Here is a 23062-nt window from a genome sequence, read left to right as displayed (position 1 = left end):
GCATGAACACACAGACCATTCAAATTAATCCAAACTGGTTTTATTGCAAAGAACTAAAATTTTACTTACTAAGGTCCTACAATACAAAATGTTATTGTTACAAATGCAACACCATGATGTTTGTAATATACTGACACATTATTACTCTACACACAAACCTTTCAAGCCATCTGCTCCGGGAGGTCCTTGTGGTCCTTGCAGTCCTGGAGGCCCAAGTGGACCAGCTTCACCTTTCTGACCCGGCGATCCTGGTAATCCATCTAAACCAGGTACACCTCTGTCTCCTTTTTCGCCTGGAGTTCCTGGCTGACCTGAAGGGAAAACGTAATTCCCATTACGATAATGTGAAGTTTATCACAAAAAGTATAAATATTACATAATGCAATATCCCAAAACAAAGAAAATAAATAAATTGAAATTTGCAATATAGACAGCAAATGCTGTAAGACAAAATCTTGTTGTCTTTTAAATAACAGAACAGTTCCATTGGAAACTAAGCGAAAGGAGAAAGCAGGAGAGGAAAACAATTAGAAAAACAGTCTATTAAATGAAAGCTAAAGGAAAAAGTTACAAGAATAGTCTAAGAGTATATAAACTACTTCGTTCAAGCTGAACAGGAATATCTGGAAAATAAATGTTAAGATAAACAACTTTCATCTTCTTCCTTGGCAGTGTTCCTTTCAGCTGATAACCTGGAGTATTACTTCTAGGTTTCGATATTTACTCCTTCCTTCAGGAATATGTTAAAGTCAGGTATTAAATTGTAAATATTTTCGAAGATATGAGTAAATAATTTGTATGTAAATTCTGAACTTCGTAAACACTATAAATGACAGATTTGTATTTTGATCATAGATAGTTATTCTTTTTACTGATTTTGATGGCAAACTTGTCTGTCACATTTCGTTACGTAAACAAGGTAGAAAATACTTTGGTTTCAATTGATTCCATCTGCGTGGATGCTGGTAGGAGCTTCATTATTTGCTTATATTGTTGCTGTGCGTAGAATTCAATGAAATAACGCAGATTTTTCTGTATATTAAGATTTATTAGAAATCAAAAGCACTGAGATGAGATTAAGATTGTTTGAAATCTAGAATCTGATTAACTGGCATTTCTTACATCTGATTCTTATTGAGCGGTGTTAACTCATGTGGCAGATAGTGTCGATCCTTTTTTTCAACTGATAGGTTGCACGAAGTTAGTATTGTTTCCCTAACTCGTCTGCAATAACATGGGAATCTTCCGAGTGTCAGGCTCCACGGTGTTTATGAGGAATTCATCCGAAGATGATATTGCTTGGTATACACGGGACTGCTTTTGCAATACTGTATCTCAGAAAGAAATTTCACAAACCAACGGCGAATGGTATTCATTCGCCATTCCTGGCCCAAGTGAACAGTTATTGAAATTTGAAGCTTTCTGTACAGAAAGTCTCAGTTTGAATTCGTAAAGAAAAGTAATTTTCAAATTCGAATAAAAAATAATTGACTTGTCAATTCAAAAATAATTGACTTGTCAATTCAAAAATAATTGACTTGTTTATAGTGCAATTTCATTTGACCCAGTTCAACAACACACTACTTCCTGACTCTTCTATACCAGCCTGTTTGTTGGACATGTACAGATTTTGTAATGTTAGACACGTGACCTTAGCCCATCCTCGTGTTTTGTTGCTGAGCAGAATCCCCACTATACATCAAATGGGACTTTTATTCGCACCAATTTAATACAAGCAGTTTAATTAATTTCCAAGAACAAAAAATGTACACGATATTCAAATATGTTAGATCATTGAAAGTTCTAGAACAGACAGATATACATTGATAAGTCATTTTAGCACCATTTCTGCAATTAAGAAGTATTATAGGTCAGTAATAATAACTTATAACCATTGAAAATAGGATGGTGTAGATCTAATTTCACTGGGTGATAGAACTGTTTTTGAAATGCGGTAGTTTACATTTCTTGTAACTCTTTGCCTGATGATTTAAATACTGGGATCTGTGGCTAATTTACGCAAATATTCGCAAAAGGAAAACTATCAGTAATATTGCCGCAACTAATTTCAAATACAAGCTCACATTCGATATCAATTTCTGGAGATCTAAATAACCAATAAAACGAGAAACAATTGCCCGTACTAAAACCTACGAAGACATAGAAACTGAAGCATCTATGATTGGTATAGTAAAAGAAAACCTGTGGAAGAAAGAAAAATATTTGGAAGTACTTCTTAAATACACTTACACGTTGAAATGAACAGAGTATTTAATGGAGACGTAATAGGTTTAGATTCCTTGTGTTCCTTGTTTGAGACTTTTGAATATATTCAACTGATAAAAAGGTCTGATCTCAGAAATGTTTCGTCAGTTTTCATGACATACATGAAGATAATTTACAGGCAGGTATAAAAATCTCTAAAATTCTTGGCAAAGAGTGTAAATGAGCGTGTGTCAACAATGTAAGTTCAACTCTAGGTTATGATACAGTAAAAAGCACGGTGTAAACACCTACAGTTCGAGGCTATTTTTCACACTTAATCGAATATATCACAAGAAAATGGACTCCACGACTCATCACTCGACCACTGTATGATGATTTGTATTGAAGATGTTCGAAGGGAGGAAGTCTTCATTCAGACTCTTGAACAGTATTGAAAAGTTTCGTTTAAATAAAGAATGCCTTTGCAAGAATTATTACAACATGCTTTATTACTGTATAAGTAAAATAATAAGTAGTTTTTGTTAGATTTAATTATCTGGTATATAAATCATATGGTATTAAAATTTAAAAGACTAGACATTTTAAATAGAACGTAAAGAACCATATACGTTCCATACGAAATGAATTGCAAATACATTTTCTGACTGATTACTACGAGGAAGCGCTACTTCGAAAAGATTAGCAGACAGGTGTAGTTCGAACTAAGATTTCTTTGCATGCTACTCGTTTTGAGAAATCCTGACTGAATTAGAGAGAAGTGCAGTTGATAATCATGGAAAATATATGTTTGGCTCAGTTGTTTCTCTAGCATAATAAGCATTATTTACTACTTACAATTTTTAAAAATAATAATTTAAACACTTGTGTATGTTCTTTGTTCTTTTAAAAAATAAAGAGAAAGGAAACAGTAAAATACTAACATGGTTTAAACCTTGTATTATTTTATGGTGTATCCGTAGAGTAAAATTCCCCTCTCAACTTCAATATCGCATATCGAATGGAATAAAGTGTAGTTCAAGTTCTCCTGGTGGGAAATCTCAAGTCCCACAGAGCGTTATAAATACTTCTCTTAGCATTTCGATTATTCCCACCATGCATCCGAAAATACCCTCCCAGACAATTTTTTCAAAGAAATCTTGCTCCTTGGTAAGTAAGCCACTGCGTTTTGAACTCACTCACAAATTTACGGACACAATTTTATGTGCTTCTCATCTGGAACAAGGTAGCAACAGTGATTTGTCATCAAGAATTCCTTCTCCCTTGGAACCAAGACGCCACAAGTGCACCTAATTAGAATTTCACGAAAATTGTATGTCAGTAAACGTCCTTTCTCTCTCCTCACAAGAAGAAAAATAATAGGTGGTGTAAAAATTCAATCAGGTCTCATCTTTTCAAACCATGTCAAACGTTTCTAATCTTCGAACCCTTTATATTAATTAATTCTTGTCCTGTTTGTAATTTGGTTAACAAAATACTCAAAGTGAACATGAATTAATTATACATATAGAAGGTACTCAACTACACAGGAGTGAACGAAGAAGAGATAAAGAAGGAAAAAGACGCCGGTGAAAATGAATTAGGAGCATCAATTTTACAGTGCAAATTTGACAATGCTTTGGAGAAAATGCAACACGGTAAAGTCCCAGAAATAGACCAAATACCAATGGAAGTGATTAAGAATCTCGGAACACCAACGAAGAAAATAGTTAATCTTATTAATGAAATGTACATCCCGAGAAAAATACATAGAGACTTTGAGAAAACCATACTGGTCCATATCCCGAAACAAAAGGCCCACGGAAATCCGAAGAAGACAGAACTTTCAGTTAGCTTTTCCATGCATGAAAAATACTGTGCAAAACTGTCACACAACGAATACAAGGAAAGATCGAAGAACGGCAATCGGAGGACCAGTTTGGATTCAGGAGAAAAAGGGGAACGAGGGAAACAATACTGAATCTACGGTTGATCATGGAACAGCACATCAGAATAAACAAACTAATTGTGATAGCATTTGTAGAAAAAGCTTTTGGAATCGAAGATTGGAATATCGTGTTGAGACCGTTGAAGAATCTGAAAGTGGATTACAGAGACAGAAAAATAATATACCAACTTCACAGCAACCAGACAGCTGTTATAGAAATATATTAGAAGGCAGTAATAATAAGTAAAGGACGTGGACTTTCACCTCTCTCGTTCAACGTCTATATAGGAGAGGCTATGAACGAATTCTTTGATAAAAACGAGAAAAGTGTAAAAGCAAATGGCCAGGTTTTCAGTACAATAAAGTTTGCTGATGACGACATAGCACTGATAGCGGAGAACGAAGAGAACTTGCAGGAAGCACCTTGAAACTTAACGATCAACTGGAAAGAACCAAGCAAAATCAGGATAAAGAAGAAAACCAAAGTGATAAAGTGCACAAGAAGAGGACAGGAAGAGGCAAACGTATAGCTAGAGGGAGAGAAAATCTAAGACGTTACGACGTTCCCCTATTTAGGAAGTCTAATATCCTCGGACAAAAAAAAAGTGAAAAAGACTTAAATTCCACAAGAGCACAGGCTAAACAAGCATTCAATAAGGAAAGAGGACAGCTAACATCAAGAAATGTGTCGTTGGACGTTCGAAAACGGTTTTGAAGATAAGGCGAAGGTGAGCTCTTAGCGTGGCTATATCCAACATACTACCTGGTTGTGGAAATTCAGTTACACCGTGAACGTGCGTAAGAAAAGAGTGAACATGGGACCTCAACAGAGCGTCATAAAAGCGTGTATTCTGTACGACTTCAAAATGGGGTCAAACGCCGATGCAGCGGGGCTGAAGATATGATAGGTCTTTCGTGAGAGTGTCGTGACTACGCGGATAGTGCAGCGGTGGTTTAACAAGTTAAAGGACGGTGACGAAACACTCGAGCGCACCACGTGCCGGAAGACCAACACACGTCCAAGATGATGTTCTTCAGGCAGCAATTGAAGCGAACAGTAGCCACACATGTGAGGAACTGAGACTACAATTCAGCGAGTGGAGAAACCATTCGGCAGCACCTCCAACTATGTGGGAAGCATTACAAGTTGGGTCAAATTTTTGACTCCGGGCCAAATGGCAACGCGAGAAGACATCTGTGTTTTTCTCGCTGTCTCGTCTGAGAAAGGAGTTGTTCAGGGTGTTGACATCTGATAAGAAGTGGGTGCTGTACGAAGCTCCACAGCGCCGTCATCATTGGTTAGCGTCCCATGAACCGGTTCCAAAACAGCCGAAATCAGCACTGCACTAGTATCAGGTTTTCCTGTGTGTTTAGTGGACTGCTCGCCCATCGTCCACAGGGAACCAGCTGGTCAGAGCATCAACGCAATTGTATACTGTCAGCAGTTGAGGCGTATTCTAGACAAGCTCAAAACTCTGGAGACAGCGCTTCTGAATTGCAAAGCGTCCTGCTATTAGAGGACAACGCTGAGTACTAGGTAGCTAGGATGGTCCGGGACATCACTCTACACCTTGGATGGGAAAAACTATTACACCGCCATACTGCCCGGGTATTGCACCGTGCGATTATTACCTGTTCCATTCTTTGGACAATCACCTTAGAGGATGCCAGTTCAAATCCCTAGTAGAGGTGCAAAATGCACTTCATACCTTCTTCGCTTCATGGCTTACCAAGTTCCACCAATGTGGAATCCATGGTCTTCAAGAACGTTGGCAGAAGGTCGTCAATGCTGATGGGGCTATTTTTGATCTTCCAGGTACCTCTTAGTCAGTGTATATTTTAAGACATTTTCACTAGGCGACATTAGAACTTAAGAATAACTTCCATAATGATATGAAGTATCAAGTTAAAGGTCTTCGTAAGGCCCCATTAGTCGAAAAAAATATTTTTTCTCTGGTACACGGAAGAAAATACCTGATTCGAATAGAAATTTTCACGTACAATTCGAATCTGCAATCAGTTTTTCTACATCACTCTCAGTTTTCCTGTGACAGAGGGATTTTAGGGAAATTTCCCCTCAAATTTCCCCCCTTTTTTTTTTTTTTACAATTTTCATACCTGTAGCTCGGGTACCCTTAGGTATTGTATGTTAGCTAGTATGTTAGCAATTATATTGTATGTTAGCTTGATTTATACTTAGTAAGCCCTCTAAGTTTCATAAGAATCGCATTATTCTTTCTAGAGAAATAAACATATTTATATAAAAATATGCTATGTGTACTGTTCATTTCACCATATTCATTAGTGCAGATAAAATCACATATAATTTCCACGAAAATTACAATATAAGCACGGTTTATACCTCATTGGATTCGAAGTAAAACATATTTTTAATGATGTATACACCGTGTCACCATTTTTGTATGAGGGAATTTCTAGAGGGATTTTGTGGGAAATTCCCTCCAAAAAGTAGTTTATAAAATTTTTTGTCTTAACTTGCTATTTGTATATAGTGATACAGAAACAGGAACTGCACTAAAACATAATTTTGTCTACTTAATAAATAATACAAAAGAAGTGAGGGGTTACCTTAACTAAAATGTTTTAGTTGTCGACTTTCTTCTGTGTTTGGCTTCTAGAACATCTCTTTTGAGTTTCCAAGAGTAATCAGCTAGCATTTGTGAACTCCACTGTCCCTGGTATCTCTTCTTCATGGAGGAAATGTCCTGATGAAAACGTTCCCCATGCTCATCACTAACAGCAGCAAGGTTTTCAGGAAAGAAATCCAGGTGGGAGTCTAGAAAGTGAACTTTAAGGGACATGTTGCAACCCATTTCTTTGAATGATTGCAGAAAATCACTCACAATTTCACGGTAAATTGGGGATTTCTGGTTTCCTAAAAATTCTCTGTTAAACATTTAAATGAACACCAAGCTGCTTTCTCAACTGGAGTTAAGAGATCCTCAAATTTTTGGTCACGAATCAAACATCTTATTTGGAGACCTACAAAAATCCCTTCCTTGAATTTAGTGTCACTAACCCGAGGAAATTTTTCCTTGAGGTAACAAAATCCTGCATTACTTTTGTCCATTGCCTTAACAAAGGTTTTGGAGAGCCCCAACTTTATGTGAAGAGGAGGTAGAATTATCTTATCAGGGCTCACCACTGAAGAATAAACAACATTTTTCTATCCAGGAGTTAATACACGCTTTGGCCATTCCTTCTTGATGTAATGTTCCGCTTTTTTCCTGCTGTCCCATTCGCAGAGGAAACAATATTTCCATATTTGCAGTATAACCAAGCTGCAAACCCTTTAACAAAGAAATAACTTTTAAATCACAGCAAACGGTTCACCTGTATTTCTCATACTGATTTTTTTCTAACACTAGTTTGATGTTTTCATAGGTTTCCTTCATATTAGTTGCATAAACCAAAGGAACTGAAGGAAATTTGTTGCCATTGTGCAAAAGGACAGCCTTCAAACTAGTTTTGGAAGAGTCAATAAACAATCTCCACTCTGTTCTGATATGTGCATGTTCGAGTGTATCCATCACAGCACAGACATTATTATAATACACTAAATCATTTTCTTGAGAATGCTAATTTTAAAACTCAGTATGACGGTTTCGAAAAATACACACTTTAGTGTCACGATGGAGCAGATTCCAGCCTTTAAGTCTAGAAGCAAGAAGTTCTGCCTGTATCTTGGAGAGTTTTAAATCAAGTACGAGGTTATTTAGTTCACCCTGAGTTATCAGATGGGGATCCAATGTAGATGTGCTTCCTACAAAAGTAGGATCATCTTCCTCATTTGGAACTTCAGTAGTTGCCTCAAGTACGTAATCCTCATTTACCGTAAGATGAGCAGGAGGTACTGGTACAGGTAATTCTGCACTGTGTGGAACTGGCCTAATTGCTGATGACAAATTTGGGTTCTGTACTGTGTGCTTAGATTTACTGGTTATTCCTTTTATCTGTGTCATACAAACGTAGTAGTCTGAAGAATGATCTTTTGGTTCCCTGCAGATCATCGGTACTGCGAAGTTCATGTTTCATTCACCATTTGCCCACCCAGTCAGACGTTTCACGCAAGTACAACAAATGTAGTGAGGAGTCCAATTCTTATCTTGGTCTCCTACAGAGCAACCAAAATATAACTGATAACACTTCCCCACAAGTAGAGTGAAACATCGACTTTGCGATTTAAATGTCAGCTCCCCACATACATAACAGAAATTGTTGGGGTGATTTAGACACTTCCTCGGCATCTTGTATCCTGTAAGGTATCACACACACATGTACACACGAATCCACACTCCATCAATCATGAAGCACCAAAAAAGGAATCTAATTCAGTGCATCATCACACAACACAATCTATTCGAACTCCAGAATGCACAAACACTTCAATTTACATGCCGCCACATCTAAAACATATCCAGCTTGAACCGTCACTCAACGCTATTAACAGTCATCAGGCTACGTGAGTCATCAATTTTTTATGCATTGTTGCCAGATCAAAATATTAAAAAGTGACTTATTTTGCACAGGAAGCATGCGTGTACTTGTGCATGCATTTGAGTATCCATCTATGTGCCGACAATAATACGTCAACGTTAGGTTTTTGTGTTTGGTAAAACTCTTGCATAGTACATTTTTCATTACCTATAAATAGACACGATAGTTTATATCTCTAAACAGAATAATGCGATTCACATGAAATTAACATTATTTATTAAGTAGACATAAAACTATGTTTTAGTGCAGTTGCTGTTTCTGTATCACTATATATAAATAGCAAGTTGAGACAAAAAAATCTTATAAACTACTTTTTGAACGGAATTTCCTACAAAATCCCTCTAGAAATTCCCTCATACAAAAATGGCGACATGGTGTACATATAATTGAAAATATGTTTTATTGGAAGTCCAATGATGTATAAACAATGCTTATATTGTAATTTTTGGTGGAAGTTATATGTGATTTTATCTTCACTAATGAGTATGGTGAAATGAAGAGTACACATAGCATATTTTTATATAAATATGTTTATTTCTCTAGAAAGAATAATGCGATTCTTATGAAACTTAGAGGGCTTACTAAGTATAAATCATGCTAACATACAATACAATTTGTGTGTGTATATACCTAAGGGTACCCGAGCTACAGGTACAAAAATTGTAAAAAATAAAAAATAAAAAAGGAATTGGAAGCGAAATTTCCCTAAAATCCCTCTGTCACGGGGAAACTGAGGGTGATGGTGAAAAAGTGATTGCAGATTCGAATTCTACGTGAAAAGTTCTATTGGAATCAGGGTTTTTCATTTCTGTGCCAAAATCTTGTTGACTAGTGGCCCCGTTATAAACTAACATATTTTGTGTCACATATACAAGTCTCATCACTTAGAAGGATCACGCGAACAGTGAATGTCGCACTTAGTAGCATACTTTCTGTAATATATTTTATAAAGTATAAAATATCGTTGACACTGTCCTTAATATATCGTTTAATCTTTAATGGTTAATGGCTTAATCATTTAATGTTTACTGTCGTATTAAAACATTACTACTTCTATGTTCCATATTTTTATTTATGAAGTTGACTAGTTTCTGTATGAAATCCAACGAGAATGAGATTCAGAATATTTAAAAGGAAATAATGAAACATTAGCATAGTAGAAACAGAAACTACAGTAACTTAATACCCCCTGGCTGACGACAACAAATTTCTTAAGATTTTCTTAATACAAATAAAAATACAAAACGTAGTATAGCAACCAAGCAGATGGCCCTCCCTAGAAAATTTTCTTCAAGCGTCCATGCCAGGAAGTTAAATAAAATATGCATTATTATTTTATAAATTTAACAAGGTACTGAACTTATATAAACTTATAAATATATGTAATTTCTTTTATTTATAGTAAATAGTGAACAAATAAATGTAACTTTGAGAACTTCTGTGCAGATTCAGAGCAACTTCACTTAGTAATTACAAAATGAGATTATGTTGACTAAACGTTTATATTGACGATATATTTAATTTTCTGCATGCAAGTGGATGATTTTTATTATTCAACATTATGCTATTAATTTTTCCGCATTAAAAGTGAGTTTGCATTTCACGGGCAAAACATATACGTTACCACTCCGCGCTCTGGTGAGATAATAATGAACAGAGCGGAGGTAGAGACCTGCACGGGCCGAATTTTTCGGCTCGAGCCCAATCCAGCCCGAATGTACCTAGGCCCGGCCCAGCCCGGGTCCGAAAAGTTTTAGAGATTTTCGGCCTGAGCCCGACCCGCCCGATAAGTTTCTAAAATTCTTGGCCAAAGCCCGGCCCGGGCCCGATAAATTTTAAAAGTTTTTGGCCCGACCCCGGTTCGATAATTTTTTTTTTTTAAATTTAGCTCAAGCCCCAATCTTTCTCCAAAATTAGTATTAAACTTGACCTAACCCTCAGAAACATTTTCTAAACTCCGGTTCACAACCTGACGCTTGCCTCCCGAATGCTACCATTGCCTCCTAGAACTTTGCCTGTCATTGAGAGAACAAAAACTCCATTTCCTGTAACAAAAATCTAACTTAATTGATTTTTAGCATAAAGTGAAGATGGTAATATTGTTTAGCGACAGGCAAAACTTTCCCGCCCCTTCTTGTCATCTTTTGGGTTCAACGAAGGTCAAGGTCAGAGCTCAATTTACCGCGCAATGCCTGAAATCCTCTATAGTGAAAGTGGAGCCGCTAAGTAACACAAACTGTAAATAGTTATTGCATTCTTTGTAACATTTTTCACGGGCACACTTCTTCAACGTTTGGCTTTATTCCAATCATCGTTTAACGAAAGTCAATAATTATTAAAGAATTGCAATTAATCGACCCCAGCCCGGCCCGACCTGAAGAGAAATCAGTGTCGGCCCGCCCGTGCAGGTCTCTAAGCGGAGGCTATAGAGAAAGAACATTAAAATCATCGCACCGATGTCATATTACTAGCATCGCAGAGGCTGAGTAACGTTATCTGAACACCTTATTTTCACATTACAATGATAGATTCTATTAGTGAAAAAGTCATCATTATAAATTTAGCGACATTGAATCTGGTCAGTTAATTGCAGTGAGATCATTGACTATTATACTTGACATTTAAAGAACACACAGGGAAGCCAGAAAGTTCGTGCGCTTTTTAACCACTCCCGCGTCCATTTGGCTGCTGCGGCAACATCTGTCGCCGTAGCATGAAAGTTTTAATTGTTTGGGAAAGCTTATTCATTAACGCATCAACCACGGTGAATACAACAACGCATTTGTTAGTGTGGTGCGTAAAAATAGCTCGTGATCATGACAGTGTCAAATGAAGTTCTTAGAGCTTGTTTGCTTTACGAGTTTAAATTGGGGACAAATGGTACAGGAACAGTTAGAAAAATATGTATTGCGTTCGGAGAGGGTGTAATAAGTAAACGTACATCACAAAAATTGTTCCAGGCTTTTTCAACTGGTGACGAGACCTTGCAAGATAAGCCTCGCTCTGGGAGGCCTAAATCAGTGGATATGGACCACCTGAAGGCCGCTACTGAAGATGTTTCCAGTCAAACATGTGAGGAACTTACTCACCGATTCGAGGTAAGCGGGGAAACCATTTGGGTAAGTCTGCATCAGTTGGGGAAGACCTGGAAACTGGGTCAGTGGATCCCTCCCCACCTAACCGCTACGAGCCAAGTTCTAAGACTGAATAGCTGTTCATCTTTGTTGACGAGACACAAAATCTGTCCAATTTTGGACCGTATATTAACTTGTGAAGAGAAGTGGGTCATGTATGACAATAAAAAACGCTCATACCATTGGCTATCACCAAATGATCCGAAGCCTTTGACTGCAAATCCGAACATCCATCAACGCAAGGTTTTGCTCTGTGTTTGGTGGACTACAAACGATATCGTGAACCACGAATTCTTGGAACGTGGTAAGACAATTACCAAAGATGTGTACTCATCAAAACTGAGAACGGTAGCCACCAAACTGACCCAGAAACAGCCAGAACTAGTGAACAGAAAAGGTGTGCTCTATCACCAGGACAACGCGCGCCCTCACACCGCAAAACACACGCTGGAGGTAATCTCAGAACTTGGTTGGGAGCTTCTACCTCATCCTCCCTACCCCCCGAATGTCGCCCCTTCGGATTACCATTTATTCTTGGCCATGGACAACTTTATGCGTGGCAGGCAGTTCAAGACTGAACAAGACGTCAAAAATGCAGTTGCTGAGTTTTTCGAGTCTCGGGAACAAATATTCTACAAAACTGGCATTTACAAGCTTGTTGAGCGCTAAGAGAAGGTTGTAGAAGCAAATGGGGGCTATTTTGCCGAATAAATAAACCGTTAAAACCCTGTAATTGACAGTTTTCTTTCATAGTATAAAAGCGCACGAACTTTCTTGCTTCCCTGGTAATAAAGCAGCTTAAAGCATTAATATTACATATGGAATCATTGCAAAATATCAATGTAACAGTTACGTAACAGACAGCAATATATATATATATATATATATATATATATATATATATATATATATATATATATATATATATATATATATATATATATATATATATATATATATATCGAACATCAGAATTCACGATAATGCTTTTACAAGTAATTAAAAAACAGAATTTTTAAACTCTTTGACTTTGATAAATCACAATCAATATCTTAAAAACTAGCTTTAGAACTAAAATATGACTCAGTAGCATATCACACAAGTTTCGCACTAGATGCAGCTACCTTTTGAAAACAAATTCTTGATATATTTTTGGTCCTTAAATAACTCCGGATGTGGAAGTTTTTGTCTTCTGTCTTTAGTTTGTAAAAATTTTGCCACAGCACATCTAGGATCATAAAATGCTGTTCCAACACCATTACCAGCAATATGCATTCTTGAATTTAGAGAGTCCCTTGAATAACTCCACAGCTTACTTGTTTTCATTATTGTATGACCTGATACTGTCTTCTCGCGCCCAGCGCTATGTGGTGTAAGACAAATAAGACTGCATCAAATTTGAAAATACAGAGTGCGGTCTGGACACCTTTAAATAGTGATATAATTTTGCCGTGGAGTTAGTCAGTTCAAAAGAACAGGAAGTTTTTCAGCAGCAAATAAACTTACAATATCGTCTGTCAAAGAAGAAAGTGCTCTTTTTCCAAATTTTCCAAATTTTCAACTTGGGCGCATGCTGCTTGAACTACTTCATTTACGCTTTTTGCATCGATGTTTGCATTTATTGAATTACGGATGTCTTGCTGATCATCATAAACTCTTTCGGAAATAAATTCTTTGCAACTTAATACCACTTATGTCCTTATTGCGGACCAGCACCTCTTAGTGGGGACAAGGGAGTTGATAGCAATCTTTGGGGAAGAGCTTTCAAGGCAGAATGAGATCGGTCATCTTTTTGATCACTTGTAGCATTATCGTTATTGAAAAATCCTTCTTCTAGTCCACTAGGGTAAGGTCCTTGTTCCATTAAAGTAAGACAATATATGACAATTTTTTCATAAGCCCTATGTCTACCATGGTTATCATTGATTTTTGATATTCTGTTTGAAGCGTTTCCAATGTGTCTCCATAAGTCCATCATGAGACAAGTGAAATGTTGTTGATCACAATCTTTCCAAAGACGCAGGAATCCTCTGGCAGTAGCTTTTTCTATTTTTCTTGATTCTGCATTTTCAGTGATTGATGTCCAGTGCTTTTGCATACATAGTAAGTTGTTCCAAATAGCTTGACTCAATTTTACCAAGTGTTCGTGATCTTGGGTTTTAACTGTGAGGATTCTAGATAAATAACGTGGAAATATCCAATACATATATTCATGTTGTGCCTTTCTTCATGCTTCCAGAAAGTCCGACTTTTCTGTAAATGTAGTCCACTTTTATGGGTCATTGTACCTACTCTTGGCAAAAAAAAAAAAAAAATCTCAAATATTACGTCGATTTGCTCGCACTATGGCTGTTCACTACGCGACACTAGGCGACATGGTTGTTTAGTAGGCAACACTAGCTCGCCACTAGGCGACTCTTTTGCCGCCTAGTTACACCTTATTTTATGCACTGGTCTTAGTTGACATATTGATGTTCGAAGGTGGTGGGTGAATGTTCTTATCTCATGTTAAGCCGTAGGTTCACGTCTCATATAGCATCGCTACTCAACTAAACTCCAATCAACCCAATCCATTTAAAGCGAGAAATATCCCATGGAATTCAAAATGTCTAGAATAGGTACTAATACTGTTTTTATTCCTTTATTAGAATATACTACCACTTCCGGTTTTAATATTGATTTCTTTAAAGGAAAAAACGTGATATGAAATTTCTACATTTATGCCACACAATTATGCACCAGGCTACGGGAAGATGATGATAGTAGCCTACTGAATGAAATGATGGAATGATGTAAGGGGAAGCAAACGGAACAACTCCTAGAAAACTCATTCACGGTGTTTGTCCAACAACACAAAGTTCGAGCGCGAACTTGGGGCAAACTAGGAAGTCCACACAGCAGAAGTGAACGCTTTACTACTGAATCACTCCAGCCTCAGATATAATTCGGACTGAATTAGTTTTGATGTAAATTCAACGCTCGAAGCATATATTATTTCTGTCACTTCGTTGTATTAAAATCAACGTACTGTTTTTAATTTCAATATTGATCCTCGTAAAGCAGAAACTAAAATAGGAAGGGAGAAATGCTATTAATTTCATTCTATTTGCATCCCAGGAATATATTCCAATTCAGGTCCTTATATACTGTGTCTCAAGAATAGATTACAGAACCTTATTCCTTTACTGAAATCAGGGAAAGTAGAAATTGTTCTTTATACTGCAGAAAGGGAAAGAGAGAGCGCGGATACTCCATATTTATTCAGCGTGGGAAGAATGAAGATATTTAATCTCGTTTTATCTTCGAGGGCACATAGTGAAGACCATAACGTATACGTGCACTTAAGTGAACCTGCGAACATTATATTTGTCTTCAATGATATAATTAGGGGGGGTGCAAAACTGGGTAACTATGTATTTTCCCTAGAAGACAAGATATAGGCGAAGATAGGGGCCATAGGGAGCCTTTGACACCCGAAGTGGTATAACCGGGGATCAGTACCCCGAACTGTACTTGAACATTGGAAAAGAATATTAAATTTTACCCTAATATCAAAGTTGTACGATAATAAAAGAGAATCCGTCCATTAAATAATCCATTATTCCATTTGTAAAAACCGAAGGTTGTTATTGCTCTTTACTGCCGTTGACGTTTTGTTATCGGCTTCGCGCACATTTACTACTGCTGTTGTTGATTTGTCGGTTAACGCCTACTGCTCACTGGCGACAAAACAATTGCGCAGCTATGTCTTTGCTGTTGCCCAGGGTTGCCGGCCGTCCCGATTCTGTCGGGACTGTACCGACTTCTGACGTATTTGTCCTGTGTTCCCACCGGACACTCATCGGGACGCATATTGTCCCGATTTATCGATTTTCAAAATTAATTAATATTGAGTCATTTTTACAAAGGAATAACTTATTCTTTTACAGGCACAGTTTTATGTATAGAATTAATTTATGTTTTGACTCATTAAACATAGTTAACAGCTCGTATTTAATTTGTAGTTATTCCCTAATTGTTTTGAGTTGATAATCCATGCAGCGCTAAAAATATTGTTTCTGCAACCTCTACATAAAAGCGATTGCTACCGCAGAGGCAGTAAGACCAGAACTAATTGCAGCGGGTGGCCGCCATGCTAACTATAGTACCCACTGCTTGCCAGACCTGCCACCAGCATCAGTGTCTTCTGTTTCACTTTTGATTTGGCGCGCAATTGCATTCTTAGATTAACCTGTGTTGTGCAGTATTGTGGCTGAATAGCCAACTGAGAACGTTAATTTACAGTCCTACGTGTAACACAACTTTCTGATGGCTATACATAGAAATCTCAAGCAACGAACGCAAGGGACGCTTGCATGAAAATCCGCACTTGTTCTGTTCTTCGACGTTACGTTCAGGGGTGTCATTTAGGGAGAGCAGGAGGGAAACCCAAAGGGTTTGAGGAATACATATACTTGAATCGATTGTCTATTAATATACTAGTACAAAACGTGAAGGTCGTATGTTGGTGGTGTTCTTGCCCCCCTCAATCGAAGTCAGAAATGACGACCCTGGTTAAGTTATAAAGTTATTTTTTACATACAATGATGAATTATAGTGAAGAGAAAATCATTAATGGACCATACATACCAAAATCCCCGGCAAAGAAGGTAAAACGAATGCGTTTCTTGCTGAATGGTTGGAAAAGTATGAGCGGGTTTCAAAGCTGGTCAGTAGTAAGTGTTATGCTAGGTCTAGTGGCCCCGCGCAGCGTAGTCGCTAACGCTCTCGGTTTCGATTCCCGGTTAGTCTGGTCTCTTAACAACAAATATGGCTCGGATCGTGACAGACCGGACACAAGTATGAAACTTGGCAGACTAAAAGTACTTCGGTATTCAATTCATTTTAGGGTCGGGTGCCAAAATTTTCTGGCCGTCATTTTGAAATATGCCGCCATATTGGATTTTATGTAATGTTCTCTTAAAAGATCATTATCTCGGTAACTAATGGTCCGATTTTGATGATTCTTTTTCTAAATTACAAGTTAAGCCCGAATGCAATCGATTATAACAGTAATGAAGACAAGGAAATATGATAAAAACGAGAAAATTATAAAAAATTAAGATTTTATGAAACATGTTTACATATAAATGAATTTTTCTCCAAAATGGTCCATTTTATGAAAGATGTACCCAATAACATTTGAAAGAGCATAAAAAGAGCTTCAATTTGGTGTATAATACGTTAAAATGCGATGAAAAATAACCGAAATATAGTTAAATTAAGGTATCAGTACAAAGAATACAAGGAGTGTGCAGGGAGTCAACTAGACGAAACTTGGTGTTATGTGATGCACCAAGCCAAGCATGCTCGAAACCTGGCAAATTAATATTTTTTGTCCACTTTTGTGAATTGTTATTCAAATCAATATTATTTACACTATTGCTATTGTTATTAAATGATTATTATACTGTTCATATAAATTATATTATGTAAGACACTAAAAAGCCACTTTATAAATAGGTCTTTGCATATATATATATATATATATATATATATATATATATATCTATGTCAATTTTTAAATTTAACTCTTTCAAATATAATAAATAGCTACTGAAAAACTGAATATTTCAAATCAAAGTGCTAAGAAAGTGACAAAAATTGATAACATCCAATCGCCTATTCCACAAAGAAAAAATGCTTCTTAGTCACATTGCTGTTCATCACAGGAGCTTCCGCAGCAGCAAAGATATGTATATTGAACACCATTCGTTGAACATACACTCTGTTTCGAGCAAAGAGGAAGAGCTTTACAGCCATACTTTAGCAATTCTCTTGAACTTTTAGAAACTTCTGGTTTGATCATCCATAAGGGCTTCCACGATCCACCTTCTTTCACCCAGCCGAAATTTTCTGGACTTGAAAATATTCACCAGTTCAGACTTGTTTGATGACAGTGAAAGTTCTTCGTGATCAATGATGATAGCCAACTACGATTTTCATGAGAAAAAGAGTTGCAGATCACCCTCACGCGGTTTGCATGACATATACAGCCCACTGAACAAACTGTAATCATTTCTCAATTCATCTATCTTCTGTTCAGATGATCTCCTACCCTTCTTTAAGTTTTCTCAAGAAAACAAACAAACAAAAAAAAAACTATTCCTTTTTATGGGAGACTAAATTGACTTCCTTCGTTTTACAAACACCGAGTCAACAAAATCTTCATATTCGTTTTTACCAATCACTTGTATTTCTGCAACAGATTTTGAAGATCCTGTAAGACATACGCATGTGATGATAGATTCATTACCTGTTACGTATCTAAAATAGGATTTCCTGCAGCAGAAATTGTGTCATGCAATGTTTGACAAAGATTCTTAAAACTTACATCACTTCCAACATAATTTTCGTTAATTATTTCCTCAATGTGTGCAGCATTTTCAAATTCTTTTGTGGGTCTGCATAACTCAGGAGCAGTGAGCATCCACCGTTGAAACGCAAGTGGAATTTTAGTTAATGGCTCCACTGAAGTCTCTAATACTTCTGTTATTTTGGCCGGGCGGCATGAAACAAAACTTTTGGTTAGTCTTTAAAAACACCCAGTTCTTCTTAAATTCTGCCTTTCGTTCATATAAACTCTTCATGTCTCTGAGATGCACAGATAGAGGCAGAAGACGCTCCAACACGTTACATATAATAGGAAGTTACTTTGTCGGTGAGCTCTAACAAATATCAAAATTAGAAGTTCCAATTCCAGTACAAGATCCCAATATGAAAACATAGATCTTTTCTGTATCATTCCTTCCCGCCACTGTTGGAATTCTTGTTTACAGTTTCTGGACTCTTGTTCTGTATGAAACCCTGCCATTTGAAGAAAGCCTAGAACTACAGCTGGTTTCTGCTGTGCTCTTCTGGTTCTGGTTAGGTGTGAGCAGTCCAGGAATGAAGCAGCTGACTCTGAACCTGCTACTCCGGCCTCAGCTAAGCACGATGTCCATCTAGTACCATTTAGTATGTGGCCTAACTGTCTTCAAAGGGCCATTTCTATGTGTAGTCCACCAAACATAACGGTAGAACTTCTCCACAGTATGAATCGGACCATCTCCACTTATTTGTTTTGCTATTGCAAAGAGAGGTTGGTCAAGGAAAATAACCTGTATTTGATTAGGATTACATCGATCAGTAATTTTCTTTATAATAGACATATCATGCTTCACCATTGAAAGAGACGCCGCTTTTCAGTAAAAATTGGCAACATGACGTTGGTACCTTTAGTAGAACGTACACTTCCTGATTGAGTCAAATTGCATTCTGCCCACAAGCATTTATTTTCACCTAGCAGAGAATTTCTTTCAATCCACCGCCTCTCTGTCTAAAGTGCTTCTTCGAGCCCTGACCGTATTGGTTCTTGAACAGTAATAGGAACTTGCAGTTTGTCAAAATCACATGATGATACTGATGGCACAATAGCATAGATATCTGGTAATAAGTAATCTTCTAGTGATGAAGAAACTTCAATTCGCATTGGGGGTAAACCAGGGTTAGAATCGGAAGGCAATTGGAATACGCTAATACTTGTTCCATGGAAAGATCCTGTCGAAGCAGTTGATGATGTGTTGTGGTCTAAATTGTCCAATGCACCGATGGTGTACACATTAGTCATTAATGGAAAGGGGCAAACACGACCCTCTAATTTGTAACGTCTGCATGTCACTGCTGCTATCTGATTTTCAATTTGGTTCACACGATTATATGTTACAAAAATGTCTAAGTTATGTAATGACAATCTTTTTCTAGCAAATAAGGGTGTGTACCTGTAAACCTACATACAGTGGGAGCGGCGGTTTATGAGATATGTTATGCCTTTTTCTTCGTGGTGCTAATCTTCTGTTCTTAAAATTAAAACATATTAAGTGACTTATTGTTAGGGCAATTTGAGAATATGTTATAGAAATTTCTTCTATGTTAGATCCATACAGCAGCAATTGAACGAAATTCTTTAGATTTTCTGGAACACTTTCATCTTGACAGTTTTCTGTAAAGTATCCTGAAAATGTTTGGCACTCCCAGTTTATCATATTTCTTCTTAAAGACTTTGAATACATTGAGAAGACAAAAATCTCCTCTTCATTTGATCGCTTAGACATGAAATTCTTGAGTAATTTCTAGTGTCCTTTCTTTCAATACCAATAACATATTTTACCATCGCTGTTTAGTACAATCAAAAATAAAATGCACAAGAATTTTGTTCTTTAGTCTTGTTTTATTCACTGCTTTTGATAAACCTACCGCTCTCAACTTGTTTTCATATAGACGGTGCAGCTCTGACAAATTGGAAATGAAATGACCATCTTCTATTTTACATTCCAAGTAATCTATGAGTTCAGCAAATACACGAGTTTCTAAAATATCATCATCATGACTTTCGGTTTCATTTCAAGATCTGTTCTCCCTTTCCTAACTTCTGTACCTATTTTTATACATCCATAAGCACTGTATGTGGTATGTAGCCTCCATTGCTACCAAGTCTCGTCCGGAAATTTTAGAAAGCAGAAATATATGCTGTAATTATTAAGCTATTTACTTAAGATTTTTGTCAAATGTAAGTGACAGTTTCTTCTAACTCCTATCCCAGAATTACAGAAAATATAAACCGGTAAAATTACGTTTCCTCTACTTTCATTTCTCCTCTTACGCTTTGGTTCATTATTTTCTGTTGATTTCTGTTTACTTTTTGTTTTCTATTCTTTTGCAATTCCTCTTTTTAGTTTTGAAGCAACAAACTTCAGTCTGCATTGTTTATGCCACTTCGCTGCATTGTCAATTAGTGTGTATACTAATTATTCTTTTCCAGTGACAAGTTTCACAGATATCTTCTAAGTTATCGAAATCTTTATAGATCCTCAGGAATTCTGAACACGAATCGCCTAGAAAACACTTAATAAACACATAATTTCAAATACTGCAAGCAACAATATTTATCAACTTAAAAGGCACAATACACTTTTAATGTGTTCACAGTTTCATTGTAATAACCAATATTATGAAGAAAGAAAGAAAAAAAAAAAAGGAACTACCAGTTCATGTTTACATAGAACTACTGCAATGAAAATTCCCATAACATATTCTTGTCATGATTAAACGTAGTTATTGTTAAGTAATCATGACAAGAATAAAAACTAGATAATTTAATGATAAAAAATTCTGCCAAACACCGCTAAATTTCACAAAGTTGACCTATTACGCAGTCTTCCTATTTGTGCTGAGTTTGTTTTCAAGACTTATATTTCGACTATTTCTCATCGCATTTTAACGTATTATACATCAAATTAAAGCTCTTTTTATGCTCTTTCAAACGTCATAGGGTACATGTTTTCATAAAATGGACCATTTTGGAGAAAAACTCATTCATATGTAAATGTTTCATAAAATCTTAAATATTTATAATTTTCTCATTTTTATCATATTTCCTTGTCTTCATTCCTGTTATAATCGATTGCATTCGGGCTTAACTTATAACTTAGAAAAAGAATCATCAAAATCGGACCATTAGTTACCGAGATAATGATCTTTTAAGAGAACATCACATAAAATCCAATATGGCGGCCAGAAAATTTTGAGACCCGACCCTAAAACGAATTGAATACCGAAGTACTTTCAGTCTGCCAAGTTTCATACTTGTGTCCGGTTTGTCACGATCCTATCCTTAACAGACCAGACTAGGTGGGGGGCACTCGGTCGAAAAAGTGTAAAAAGCTTTTTCAGGCCAGCCATCCTGAATGAGGTTTTCCTGGGTTTTCCTCATTCACACCATGCAAATGCTGGGATGGTACCTAACTTATAGGTCCCAGGCCGCTTGCTTCCTTCCCCAATCCTTTCCTCCTTCCCTTTCCCCGAATAGTATGCTCGCCGAGGGAAGTCACCACTCAAATATGACGGGCTAAATGGCCTTAGATGCCGAAAGCCCAGAACTCAAAAATTCTAATCCTAATCCTATCCTAGGTGTAAACTTTGTAACAAAGATTTTTAAATTTCACACGAAGGAATTAGTGATATTTAACAACATGATGATGGTGTAGAACATAAGAGGAGCGTTAAGTGCAGGAAAATCAAATGCTGTAATTCAAAATTTTTCTGCGTGCAAAACAGTACGGAAAGTGATAAAATTACCTTTGCTGAATTAGCTACAACATTTTATTGCATAAAACACAATTTGTCCGATAACTCAATTGACTCCAGAAATAAAATCTTACCGCAACAATTTACTGACAAAGATTCCAAAAAAAATCAGTTGTTGAAAGAAAATCTGAGTATTTTAAAGAAAGGAGACAATATGCGAGAACATTTTAAACATATTAGCAAAATTTGATTTGGACATTGCAAACGTTACAGTTTCTAGTGCGGACAATACGAATGCTTACTGAGGTGTCAATCGGTCAAGGAAAAAGAACTTCACGCTGCCCTCCCACTTTCAAATTTCGCTTCGAAACCAACGCCAATCTTTTTTTTTTTTTTTTGTTTGTTTGTTTGTTATTGATTGTTTCGAACAAAAATCGTTTGTTTCGAAAAAGATGCCGAGATTTTCACTAAATAAAATTTAGGGGTGGGCAATTTCCCGCTGGGCTCTCTAGTATGAAATTTCGACTCGAAACCGAAGCCAATCGTTTATTTTCGTTTGTTACTGATTGTTTTGAAGAAAAAATAGTTTGTTTCGAAAAACATACTGAAATATTCATAAATAAATTTGGGGAGCCAACTTCACGCTACCCCCCACTTTCAAATATCGCTTCGAAACCAACGACAATTGTTTGTTTTTCGTTCGTTATTGATTGTTTCTAAGAAAAAATCGTTCGTTTCGAAAGACGTACGAACATATTCACAACATAAATTTGGGTGGCCAACTTCACAGTGCCCCCACTTTCAAATTTTTCTCGAAACCGAAGCCAATCGTTTGTTATTGATTGTTTTGAAGAAAAAATCGTTTGTTTCGGAAAACGTACGGACGTATTCGCAGAGTAAAGTTGGGAGGCCAATTTCACGGTGGGTCTATCGATAAGAAATCCACCCCTGAAATTTTGCTGTACCTTTTGATTACATATAATGGTAACCAAGAAAGTGCTGTTGTTTTTTTGTGGAGATCTGTGTCCAATTGACCCTTACACCGTGAGTTGAATGCGAATGCAGATAAAGGGAAGATCTGTAGCTGGTGTGGGTACGAGGGGAGGCTGGAAAGTTCTTGAAATCACCAAGAAGAAATTTATGTGGAAGAACCATT

General features: G+C 36.8%; 1 protein-coding gene across 1 annotated transcript in view; it reads right to left on the bottom strand.

The window, feature by feature from the left end:
* Window positions 1-23062, bottom strand: part of LOC145693356 (uncharacterized) — a 1437468-nt gene that overhangs the window by 569080 nt on the left and 845326 nt on the right. Inside the window, exon 19 of the mRNA XM_081769283.1 lies at window positions 159-311. Coding sequence (XP_081625409.1) covers window positions 159-311 — 153 coding nt within the window. The remainder of the gene's footprint in view (window positions 1-158; window positions 312-23062) is intronic.

The sequence above is a fragment of the Thermobia domestica genome, chromosome 8 (assembly GCF_964235325.1).
Source record: "Thermobia domestica chromosome 8, izTheDome1.hap1.1, whole genome shotgun sequence".
Taxonomy (NCBI): domain Eukaryota; kingdom Metazoa; phylum Arthropoda; class Insecta; order Zygentoma; family Lepismatidae; genus Thermobia; species Thermobia domestica.
The sequence above is the reverse complement of the archived record's forward strand: the minus strand, read 5'-3'. Positions and strand labels throughout refer to the sequence as shown.